At 35.4% G+C, this 13095-nt stretch overlaps 1 protein-coding gene across 8 annotated transcripts in view; it reads left to right on the top strand.

Moving 5' to 3' along the window:
• The window catches only part of PPP1R21 (protein phosphatase 1 regulatory subunit 21), a 91765-nt gene that overhangs the window by 37482 nt on the left and 41188 nt on the right, over nt 1–13095 (top strand). For all 8 annotated transcript variants that reach the window (XR_011972758.1, XM_072635626.1, XM_072635625.1 and 5 more), the window contains 4 exons: nt 2057–2158; nt 2250–2338; nt 10272–10408; nt 11224–11316. Coding sequence is in view for 7 of the 8 variants with exons in the window: in XM_072635626.1 (XP_072491727.1) it covers nt 2057–2158; nt 2250–2338; nt 10272–10408; nt 11224–11316 (421 nt within the window). In the remaining variant the exon portion in view is untranslated. The remainder of the gene's footprint in view (nt 1–2056; nt 2159–2249; nt 2339–10271; nt 10409–11223; nt 11317–13095) is intronic.

Here is a 13095-nt window from a genome sequence, read left to right as displayed (position 1 = left end):
CCTTCTGACTCTAAACTTTAGTGATTCTATAAGAACTTGATGCTTAAGAATAAGGCTAAGTTATGTGATTGAACATTCATTTTTTAAATGCCACTTAGTTTGTTGCTATATTATATCTGTTTTTGAACCAAATGTTTGCTTGCATTCAGCTTATAAGAATTATGAAGAAAACTTTATGTTATAGTATGTGTATTCCTCACAAGATTTTTACCCCTGGACGTAGGCAGTGTGGCCCAAGATAGAATCACAGAATTTTAGGATTGGGAAAGGCCTCAGAAGTCATCTAAGCCAATACTTGTATAAATAAAAATCCACATTTGACATACTAACAAGGGATACTCCATGCTTCATTTGCTTGGAGGCCTTCAGGAAATCCAGTAACTGTAAGATAGCCCATTACACTTTGGGAAAACTCAAATTTTGGGGAACTCTTTCCTGACATCAAGCCTAATTTGCCTCCTTTTAACTTCCCATTGTTTCAGTTACTAATGCCATTTTTCAATAAAGATAGCAGTGATAACAATAATAGAATATAGTTTATCTGAGCCTGTTGACTTGCAGTAATCAAAGGGAAGTTAAATGGTCTCTCCTTCCTTGTCTTGGTTAGTAACGTCTGTTAGCTTTTTGGTTCTGTCATTTCCAGCCCAAGAAAACAAGCTAAATTAACAGGCAGTTCTTTCCTCTTGTGTCCATTATTTTAGTACCATCTGCTCTGCACTATCTTTCTTTCTGATAATTTTCCCAATGTAACTTTTAAAAATCTCTCAATCCTTTTTATTATTAGTTCCCTTGTCAAGCCCAGTTCATTCTGGGCTTTTAATATTCCTGACACCATTCTTATTGGACTGTGCAATATTTTTTATTCATTTTAACTGTCCTTACTTCTTTTAAAATATTTTTTAAACAGTCTCAATTGTTCGATGAGTTCTCAAAGTATTAACAACATCAGACTCTTCACTCTTGAAATCACAGATGTGGTCAAAATTAAAAACAAAATGCCAGAAGAATTCCTGACATCATTAAAGAGACATTATGGTAGTGTTTAAAGGGTTGGCCTCAGTAGACTGGAGTTCACTCTGCAGCTGTTTTTCCCTCTGTAAATTGGGGATAATAATACCTGCACTGGGGTAGTGGAAGAAAACTCTTCATAAGGTTTACAAAGTGCTATATAAATTTGCATTATTAAGACATTTTCTCTGCCAAAATGAATTGTTAACAATATTTGAATGTAGTGGGTGTGGTACGCTGCATGTAATAAAGTCTACTGAGGACAGTTAGTTGTTTGTTATAGTTGTTAAACAAGAGGGAGATGTACTGGCACCTTGACTCACTGGCAGAATGATTGATTATTTACATACACATACACATACCCCTTCTTTTCCTATTTTTATGTGATACCTATAAGGAAAGAATGGAGCTCTGTTAGGAGGTCCAACTTGTAGTGAATCTCTACTATACTAGAATCTCAGAGTTAAAAGGGATGTTGGAGGCTATTCAAGGAGTGGGGATCCTGCAGCCTTGAGGGTACGTGTGGGCCTCTAGGTCCTCAAGTGCAGCCCTTCAATTGAATCCAAACTTCATAGAACAAATCCCCTTAATAAAAGGATTTGTTTGTAAAACTTAGACTTGGTCAAAAGGCTACAATCCAAGGACCTACAAGACCACGTGTCCTCAAGACTGCATGTTGCCCACCCTTGAGCTAACCAATCTCCCAAATGGTTTCTCCTTGAAGCAGAAAATTTCTCAGTAAAATCTTGACCCTTGTGCCTTGCAGATAAAAGACATATCTGACTGCTTTCTTTGATTTCTTTCTTGCTGCTATCTGCCCTTGCCCTGAATGGAGAGTAAAGATTTTGGAACCAGCTCAAGTAGAGGGCATAGGGAAGGGAGAGGGGAATCACTTTTCATTTAAAGCTTGACTTGTCTTTCAAGGCAATTTATTCTTATCAAAACTTTATTGAGCATTTCTTATACAGCCTAGTAAATTCACTCATGAACTTGTTGACATTTTTTATTTTCAATAATTTATCTCATAGACCTTTTTTTTTCCATTCAGTTTTCACAGTACCTTCATGAAAATGCATCTTATGTTCGCCCTCTTGAGGAAGGAATGCTTCGATTATTTGAGAGTATTACTGAAGATACTGTGACAGTCCTGGTAATTACCTTCCATTTATTGTTTCTGGGAAATGGGAACTTTTTTTGGTACAAATAATTCTATTAACCCTATGATTATTTTTCTTTTCTAGGAGACCACTGTGCAATTGAAAACTTTTTCAGAGCATTTAACATGCTATGTATCTTTTCTTAGGAAGATTCTTCCTTATCAGTTAAAAAGGTACTTTTCCCTTGAGGTCAGTCTTCGTGATTTGCCTCCTTGTAATCCAATCTCCTCAGAATATTATTAAAATAGAAAATGTTCATCTTATGCCATATCTGAACTTGTTTGATACACTCCAGGTTTGAGCTTTTATTGAAAAAAAAAAAGCATGACTTGAGTAACAATGATACCTTACGTTTATAAAGTGCTTTATGTTTCATAAAGTTTCTTTCCTCACAATAACCCTGTGAGTTGTTTAGCTCAACCATCTTCCTTTCATATAGGAGGAGACTAAGGCTTAGGAAGTGACTGACTGAGGGCAAGGGTTTGAAGTCATGTCATTCTGCAGATAAACTTAAATTTCTGAGTAAACTTGGTTCAAAGTCTTGAACTATAATTTCTCCAACTATTCTTTCCAATGGTTAGTGATGCATGGAAACAATTTTAAAAAACACTGTAATTATCATTCCTAAATAATACATTTATGAAAAATGAATAGTTTCTCTTTGTTACTTTCTAGTGTTTTGGGATATATTATATATCGATATGGTCACATTAAGCCAAGTCCCTATGTTGTGACAGGTAAATTTTATATGCAGATATTCTTTGTAAATCCCTATTTTAAAATTTTAATTTATAAATAGACATTTCAGGTATAAATTTTGTAATCTGGCAATGATATTGAAATAGTAATTCCTCGAATTTACATATAAGTGCTAGTCAAAGAATTCGCATAATTTTTAAAGATATTTTTTATATATCATCCTAATATTTATTTATTAATTAATTTTATTTATTTTCAGTGTTCTACAATAGCTACCATGTAATTTAGATTATTATTTTCCCCTCCCTCCTCCCTCCCCAAGACAGCATACAAATTTTATATAGGTTCTACACATACATTCCTATTAAATACATTTTCACTATAGTCGTGCTGTGTTGAAGAATTAAAATGAGTGAGAGAAATCATCTAACAAACCAAAATGCAAGACACACACACACACACACACACACACACACACACACACACGTGATCTGCTATATTCTATGATTGAATTCCACAGTTCTTTCTCTGGATGTGGAAGGCATTCTTGCCTTAGAAGACCACTGGGAATTTTTTTTTAAGTCCTTACATTGCAGTGAAGTTCTGAGTCTACCAGAAAAAACTCTCACACACTGTGGTCGTTGCTGTGCACAAATTTCTCCTGGTTCTGCTCCTTTCACTCAGCATCACATCATATAAGTCTTGCCAGGCCTCTCTGAAGTCTTCCTGTTCATCATTTCTTATAGGACAATAGTATTCCATTACATTCATATACCATAACTTGTTCAGCCATTCCCCACTTGATGGGTATCCCCTTGATTTCCAGTTTTTGGCTATCACAAAGAGGGTTGCTATAAATATTTTTGTACATGCGGGTCCCTTTCCCATTTTTATGATCTCTTGGGGATACAGTCCTAGAAGTGGTATTGCTGGGTCAAAGGGTATGCACAATTTTGTAGCCCTTTGGACATAGTTCCAGATTGCTCTCCAGAATGATTGGATCAGCTCACAGCTCCACCAACAATGAATTAGTGTTCCAACTCTCCCGCATCTTCTCCAACATTTATCATCTTCCTGTTTTGTCATGTTAGCCAATCTGATAGGTGTGATGTGGTACCTCAGAGTTGTTTTGATTTGCATCTCTCTAATCAAAAGTGATTTAGAGCATTTTTTCGTATGACTATAGATATCTTTAATTTCTTCCTCTGAAAATTGTCTGCATCCTAATATTTCTTTAAGATATTGCTTTTGTAGTTTTTTAAATAATGTGGAATAAGTTAAATACTATGTTAAGTCATCCAAATCTTTACAGAAAGTCTTCCTTTTTAAATCTCCAGTCTTAAAATTTCTGGAGCAGAAGAGGAAAAGAATATTAAAAACAGGATATTTGCTTGTCCTCACTGTTAACTTGAAAGATAAAAATCTGAGTTGGCACTCTTCCTTTTTTCTACAAATCATAGTTCTTCCCTAATATTGCCTCTGGGCTTAACCTTTAAGGGGAAAAGAGGGGAAGAGAAAGCTGATACAAAATGGAAACTCTGTCCTACAGTAACATTAATCCATTATTAGTGTATAAGACAAGTTTTCTCAGCTTCCTTATTGCATATCAGTGCCAGCACTGTTTATAACTGAGAATTCTGATTTTCCTAGCTCTTCTCCTCTCCTTAAGATATGTAAGTCTTGTCATTGTAACCGCTAAGAAATAACAAGACTGGAGCATAATAGACAAAGGAACCATGGTTCATATATTGCAAAATAAAATTTAGAAAATATTTAGATATAGATTTCCTTATGCTATAGTGAGAAACTGCAGCTAATTGTAGTTGATAGGTCTTTAGCATTGTATTATTTGTAATAGATATAGTAAATTTTAGGTGTAAATATTCTTCCCTAATCATATCTATTTTGTGTTTTAAAAAGTGTATAAAAGCTAGTTTGTAACTTTCTTTAATTTCTTTCTTTAAATAATTTCATATAGATGACCTTTGAATCTTGGAATTATGCTTATAAAAAGATATTCTGGCATCAGGAAATTATAACTTAAAATAACTTTTTTATTTTTCCCCCCAAATTAAGTTCTAATGAAGTATAATTATCTAACATTTGAAGTAATAGTTTGCATAGTTTTTTCACGAAATGAACAATTTCAAATGCTAGCATTTAGCTAATACTCAAGTTGTATTTTGGTACAACCATTTGTTTGTTCAGTGGTAAATTCTCATTGCACAGAATGAGGTTAAATATCACCATTGCCCTTATATTTTTCTGAACTTGAATTTTTCAATGGAACTTCTCTCCATTTGTGACTAATCTTTGAGTTATTGGAGGTAAATAACATCTTAACAGTATAGCAGTAGTAGTAGTGGTGGAGAGGCTGTTTTTTCTTTCTCCTATGCTTAAAGCTTGTGGTTCCAAAGCAAAGGTCCCAACTTGCATTTCCTTAAGAAGCAGAAAAATTAGAAGAACTTTTAAAAGAAAAATGTGGGGTATGTGAATGTCATGGCAAGAAGGGAAGTTAGCTTAAAAGTAGTAAGTGGGTCATTTTTCTTGCCTATGAGTGAGGCTTTGTACATTACTGTTGCCATTCCCTACCCTTTGAAAGAGAGATGCAGTAGTCCTCAGTCATGAAGAACAAGGAAAGTTAATCATGAATCTTACTAGTTAGGCCCCTTAGAACATGCTATGTAAATTTCACTTCTCATGTTGTGTTCGTTTTTCCTTGCCAAAGAAGACCATGCCATCAGAGAAATGATGACATGACTTGCACTTGACTTGTTTTGAGTGAGTGAGGGCTATGCAGCTCACCAGCCCCACTTCTCCTCCAGAGCCATCTGAATCCAGTGATGAGATATTCATCAGGAAGACTGAAGATGACCCAGGATGCAATGGGAGACCTTGGCCCTTTTAGGCCAAGGTCTATTCAGGAACTCACTTAGGGTGAGGTAGTGCCCATTAAGTGAATAGACCTCTTTAAGAAGTAGCCAGGGGATGGCCCCTTTAGTGAGGCATAGAAAAAAAACATCAGGCTGGGAGGGAAACAGCAACAGTTAACTATTGATAATCACTTTTAAGCCAGGAGGGTCCAGAAGCCAGCTCTTAGGCAGGGTCCTAGTGCCCTCCAATATATGAGCTTCAGAGTGCAGTAGATTTAAGATTTTGAGAAAGGAGAGAAGAGGACAGGAGAGGGGGAGACAGACAGGAGAGAAGGAGCTGAGTTACCCAGCTAACTGGGTCCCCATTCAGGAAGCTGTGTCTACTCACTTCTCATAAAGAATTCTGAAAGAAATCTATGCTCCAAAAAACTACCTAAGTTAACTTTAATATACAGTACCCTGTGCGCTCTCTCTCTCTCTCTCTCTCTGTCTCTCTGTCTCTCTCTCTCTCTGCTGCTGCTCCTTAGCTTAGCATTCCATGACTTGCCCCCCCCCCAAAAAATAAAAACCAAAAGAATCCTCCAAGTGAAAGCAAAAAAATGGATACATGGAGAGACCACTGCTGCCACTGGATGGGAGTAGTAGGGGGCTTAACTTGAGACCTCCAGTGTGGAGAGAAGACTTTTGCCTCACTTTGTCCACTCACCTGTGTGTCTAGCCCCTGCATGTCTGCCTTCTGTCTATCTACACTTGGACACCGCATGTCTATCCCTGGCCCCCATCTGTCATGCATCCTCTCCTGTCTGTGTCCATGTCTGGCCCCCAGTCCTTATCCATGTGTTCTTCCTGTTGATTCTGGCCAGGATCCTACGTGGCTGACCCTGACCCCAAGTATTCCTCCTCTTGTCCTCACTGCTTTGTCCCAGCCCTTGTGTGCTAGCTGCCTCCCTCCGTAAGGCATGCTGTTCTTTCTTTCTTCCTTTCTTCTCTCCTTCTCTCCCTTCCCCACATCCTTGGTCAGATTTGTATTATGTAAAGAATCAGTTTATGTAGAGGTCTACATGATGGTCCAGTTATGTAACGCAAGAACTATCTGTACCGTTTGAAAAAGGAAACTTGGTTAAAATATTATGGAAATTAAATTAATTGGGGCTTTAAGCTATTTGAGAAGCATACAACCCACACTTGAGATACTTACAACAAGAGAATAAATAATTTACCCTTTAGTCCTTAGGAAAAATGCTTGGTGTAGTACAATAGATACTATATTAATTCTCAAGCATTTATTTTGAATAGTTATCCTTCCTTGAATACATGCCTTCCAAATCTTCCATTCTTATTCATATGAACTAAAAATAAAAAAGGATTACTATACAAAACTTCCTTAGGAGATTTAACCTTAATAAGCAAGAAATAGATAGGAACTTTGATACTTAAAAGTTCAAACTATATTTATGTTTTCTCTTATAATCTTTGCACAATTTCACTAAGTTCACATTATCTGATTGCTGGAATAGTCTACTTTATTGGAACTTGGACAGATGTTTATGTTGACAACAAATAATTTTGTACAAATAATATTCTAAACCCTACTCGATACTATTGCTGTATTTGTCTCTTCTTCCCCATGCTTATGATATTAAGCTCTCTTAAAGATACGAAATTTGTAAGCTGCCTTTTTCATTTGAACTTTAATTTAATTTGAGAGTGCCCTGTAAAGAATAATTTTCTTTTTGTTTTATTAAAAAAAACCAAAACATTCCTACATAGTCTGGTCTATCTGAACTGGGCCATTTAGTCATTTACTTGGCTGTATTTAGAATAAAATCCAAAGGGAACTGTCCTTAAGATAAATTTTAAGAAAAGCTGTCTTTGGGGGGTAGGAGTGGGAATGGAGAGAAGCTCACCATTAATCTATAGTAAGAGGTTTAATTCCTCTTCAAACAACTATGGCCAAGAGTAGCACATTTCTGTATCTACCAGAGTCTTGCACATGGTAGCGTTCATTATGTTTTGTTCAGTGAAAATAGTATTTTGTTAATATATACCTGACTTAAAATAAGGCCAACTGTTTTGGTCAAATGTTATGATTTGTCAAAGCAAGTAATCTTCATGCTTAAGAGAATTAGCCCTGTAGGAATAGCCTAGAAAAAAGCATACAATAATGAGTGTGCATAAAATGGTATAACCAGATTTTTAGAGACAGTCTTATATGATTTTTAAAAATCAGACATGAAATAAAGATATAAAAGAATGAAGTCTTCTGAGGTAAGCATTAAAGATTTAAATGACTTTTTAAAAAAAAACACCTCGGCTATATAGGAAACTCCAAGTACTTTAAAAATATTTAAAAGTTACATACTGTCAATATACAAATATTAATTTATACCAGCTTTATTTCTGTAAAAAGAATGCTTTGTGTGTATAAATACATACATGTGCATATATGTATATATTTATACACATATGTATATATAAACGTACAGTGTACTGATTCACAAGAGATATAAAAAACTAAAAAATCCCCAGAGTTCAAAAGTGTACCTCAGTCAATTTCAAAGCCTATCAAGCCACAAAAGGAAGTCACTGTCTTTGTATCAGCTCCTTATTTCTCTAAGAGGAGTATTGGCTTCCAGCCAAGAGTATGGAATGTCCATCCTCCTGTGTAACTCTTTGGGTATAAAATAGTATGGAAACTTGGATCTTACACATTTCTTCCTGGGTGCACTTTAAGTTTGAAATCACTGTGTTGTACCCGGAACCCTCCTTCAGGATTGTAGCAGTATGTAGTATAGTGTCCTGAGCCAAATTCTTTCTGCCAATGCATGACAACAGCAGACAAATCGTAGGTGAAACAGTCTGGTCTGAGGGATTTAATGACTCTGCGTTTCGACTTTCATCAAAACCAAAATGTACTCCTGTTCTCTCTTTGTGATTACTCCCCCACCACCTGAATCATTTAAGGCATAGTCTAAGAACTTGCAGTAGCCAGCACACTAAGCTGTTTCTGGGCATCTGTGAGTATAACTAGTTTTGAAGAAAATTTCCTGTGCTTTGTGTTAACACCAGTCACATATAAATTTTTGCTTCTGAAGCTTCATTTTCTGTGAACTTGACCAGCATTTCAGTAACCAAGTAGGGATACTGGGAAGCCATTTCTTTTCCATTGCAGTAGTATCTTTCTGGAAATTTCAATAGCAGCTCCCAGAAAGGTTCTGTGCTATTTGATTTATCATTGCACGTGAGACATATACCTGGGTGCAGGCTGAGCCTCCATTTTGTGACTCACCACCAGGTTTGATGACAGCCATAACTACTTGTTTTGATCTGAACGTCCTGAGGTTAAGTAGAATTGTGTGTGTAAAACAGAACATTTCAGGAAACTTGAACTTATATTTAAAACTTAACTGAATTTGAAACTTTTGAAACTTGACATATACAGTAGTGTTGTTTTGTTTCCATTTTGTTACATGTCTTACTTGGCTTATTCTTAGAAGAGATCTGCCTGAGAATCTCTATAAAAGGGGATTTAATTGACTAGAAAAGCCCTTTCTTGAGCTAAGATTTTTTTCCAGAATGTCCTTCACAAACTCTTAAGACTTATCCAATAAGATACAATCATTTAAAGTAAACCTTTACTATATTGGTTCAGGTGAATTAATTGGTAAAAAAAAGAATACTCAATATCACAAAGGTTTAGTGTCCTGGGGATTAAGTACATCTGAAATCTAAATAGTTATATAGTTAAGTCATGAGGGGAAAAAAAGGGAAAGAAATTCTGTGAAGTCTTTCTGATGATATTCTCTATGGCTTTTATGCTGAAAGGTTCTTTTTTTTCTTTCCTGAAGTAAATCTTTCTCAGGTAGCATTTCCAGTTTTAAAATAGTGAACTATATGTGTTAGGAGTTAATTTTCAATATAAGAATGTTGATTTACTCTTTTCCACAGTTATTTTCCTTGAAAGATGTTTTTAGATAGTGATGAGTTATAGTGAAATGTCCATTTTCCATTGATTTGGGTTTTTAAATAAGCCTCTTATAGTTGTTTGTATCTGTGACAATAATATCTGCTGTTGTTTTGATGAATTCCCTGTAGGAATTGTCTTATAAAATGATCTTTTTTATCCCAGAGTATTTCTTCGGGGGTTATTTATGTTAGATAGAGACAGTACCTCTTCAGGAGAGGATCCTAGGTAATAATTAATTTTTGACTTTTTGGTAATATGAAGTACTGACTTCAGGTAATTGATATATACCTTTGTTGTTGGTCTTACTGGTCCACTGGTAGCTCCAGCAAAAGAGGAAGAATCAGTTTTGTGTATCATTGGGAAAAAAATGAGAACTTTATGAGACTGAATTCTTGTTTCTGTTAAATCCCTCTGCTTACGCAGAGACCATGGGAAATCCTTTCAGCATATTTATTTTCCAGTTAGCAGTATGTAACTGTTTCAGAACCTAGGTAGTAATAAAAACTTACTATGGCTAGTTTAAAATCATTCAGGGTGCTCACTTTTAAAAAATTTATCTATTCCTAGTTTGGAGGAAGAATGTGAATCTTCTGTTTGCACATCTGCATTAAGAGCCAGAAATCTAGAATTATACAGTGATGTGAAAAAGATGACTGCTGTGTTGGAGAAGCTCCAGGCTTACGTTGCTCTTCTGGCTTTGCCAAGTAAGTCTGTTTTAACTCTTATTAGTTCAAAGGGAAGAACTTACTCTTCTTAGGTCGTACAAAAAAGGTGGATGAAGACGAATGAAGACTTCTGAGGTCTTACGTGGAGGAGAACAATCATTAGGAATTCAAGTTAACTTCTTACTGAATAAGCTCATCTTTAGTAGCATAATTATAATTTATTCCCTTCTGCACTTTATTTTTAAAAGCTTTTTTCCCCCTGATGATTGAATGGGTAGTTAGTTATGATGCTTTCTCAAGTTTTGTAGCTTCCCTGGTGTTGGGATGTTTTAATTATCATGTGTATTTAGCAATATTGAATAAATACTGAAATATGTATAGTCACTGAATATAATCAGAAAAAAGGTATTAGAAAAAGCCAATGGTTATGAAGTAAGCAGTCTTCTAAAGGATTCACATTTGGAAAAGGGTATGAAAGGTTTGGTATCTCTTAATGATTTACTTTCTTTTTAAACTATCACAGCGTTCTTGGAGATTCAAGGATTTTTTCATTCAACCAAGCAGCAGCCATTTATTAGGTGGATACTTTGTGCTAGATGCAACTTGATGCATTTTTTAAATTCTTCATGTACTCTTTAAAAAGACAAAAATTATTGTGTTATATTTTGATGATCATGATTTATGTCTTAATGTTCATGCATTGATTTCAGTAAGTACCTGCACTATACAACATACTTTACTTTGTGGTCTTCCATCTTCTCTTTCTAAAACTAGGTGGTGGTGATAGATTGTATTTAATTTTTCAGGGAGAGTAAGTTGCAAAAATGTTTAGACTTGTGATTTTGATACTTCAGGTACAAAGCCAGATGGACTACTTCGGGCAAACTATAATTCAGTATTAACACACATTGCTTCAGTCCTTCAAGAATTTCATGATGTCATGAAAGGTAAGGTTCAAAAACGAATGCAGATAAACTTAGAAATTCTTGCTTTTTTCAGGGACATTGTTAGTACTTACAAATTCCAGATTAAACTCATTATTAGCATTTGGTTTTTATTTAAGTGCATATAGCTCACTGTCCTGTTCTTAACATCTTTTTTTTTTCTTACTAAAACTAACCAAGATGCTGAAATACTGAATATATTTAGAAAAGGTGTGTGAATTTTACTAGTATGTATCCTCTGTATCTTTCATGTGATCAGTTTTGGTATCTTTTATAAAATGCACAGTCCTTATTATTAAACCCCAAATTCCAAAGATTTGAGAAAACAAAGGTTTAAATTCTTCTGAACTCTTACTGCTTTATCACATATTCTGCTATGTTAAGTAGGGTTTATCTTATGTTACCCAGCTTAAAAAGAGGTCTGTTTTAAAATGTTCATCGTTATCAGCCTGTGTAAGATTTGTTTACTTTAGAAAATGTAGTCAGGAGGGCGGAAGGAATGCCTCTTGTGCGTTATCTTTATCTCTCAGTACGTGTTTGATAGCAATGATACTATAAGACCTTTTTGACAAGTGCTTGATATTTTACAGAGAGCTTTCCCATCCACTATATCATTGTAGGTCCTAATAAGTAATGTCAGTCATGAAATGTTTGTGTCATATGTGGAAATAGATAACAGTACAGTGGATAAGTATGTTGTACGCCATGTACTTGGGTAACTTTGGGGCCCTGTTGTGGGCCCCATTTATTAAATATCTGTTATGTACAAAGTATCCTGTCATTGTGCATAATCTTGTGTAAAGAACCTTGCCCTGAAAATTTAATCTGAATCAGAGTGATTACTATTTGACCTGAAGGGTAGTATTTTATTATTATTATTATTTTCTTTGTCAATTGGGCATTATACCATTATACCCTGGAAATAGTCCAAGATAACTATTTTGGACTGTTCAGTAGTTGCTACTTTGTTGGGCATATAGGACGTGATCAGAATATCTACCCTCATCCCCCATCTCATACTGAAGAGTCAGGACCATAAGAAGGCCAGGTAATTGCTATTTTTTCTATGTTGCTCTCCTTATAGGGACCTCATGGCAAGACATCCTCAGTTCTAGTACTGGTATAGGGTCTTCTAAATTCTGAAGAGATGTGTTCTTGTAGTTTTAAATTTTTAACTCTGTTGTGCTGATATTAGAATATAGTCTGTTCCTTAGCACTGATATATGAGAGAGAAGGAGAGAGAGCTCTAGGAAGAGAGGAAGAATTAATGGGGAAGTCACCTAATGTTCTGTAGAAAGCAGGGTTTTATTGCACTTTTCTACCTATGTGAATGTACAGGCCTCTTTTTCCAATATTTTCATCCAATAATACCCGAACCAATGATTATAAAGTCCTTAGATTAGAGGCAATAGCATTTAAAGCTAAAGATTGAAATGGCTAACCCCTTCTTGCCAGTGAGACATGGAATGACCTCTTGGCTAAGATCCAGCAAGGACTCCAGGCAAGTGTGACAGTGTTGATCTGTTATGATCTAATACTTTGTTTGTTTAGTTGATATCTAAGCCCTCATTAGGACCTTATAAATCCTGTTTTCAGCCTGGAGGAAACTCATTGGCCAGTTGTGGGAGTTCAGGGCTCACATACACCTGAAGGGAAATGATGTTTTCTGTTAGATTGTCTCAAAAGAATGAGTGGAATCTTTGGACAAGTCTCTTTTTGATAGTATTCCTTTTGGTGACATAAATTAAGAAATTCATGCATGTTGGAGTTATAATTAGGCAA

The sequence above is a fragment of the Notamacropus eugenii genome, chromosome 1 (genome assembly GCF_028372415.1).
Source record: "Notamacropus eugenii isolate mMacEug1 chromosome 1, mMacEug1.pri_v2, whole genome shotgun sequence".
NCBI lineage: Eukaryota > Metazoa > Chordata > Mammalia > Diprotodontia > Macropodidae > Notamacropus > Notamacropus eugenii.
Note: the sequence above shows the minus strand (reverse complement) of the source record. Positions and strands in the feature narration are given on the sequence as shown.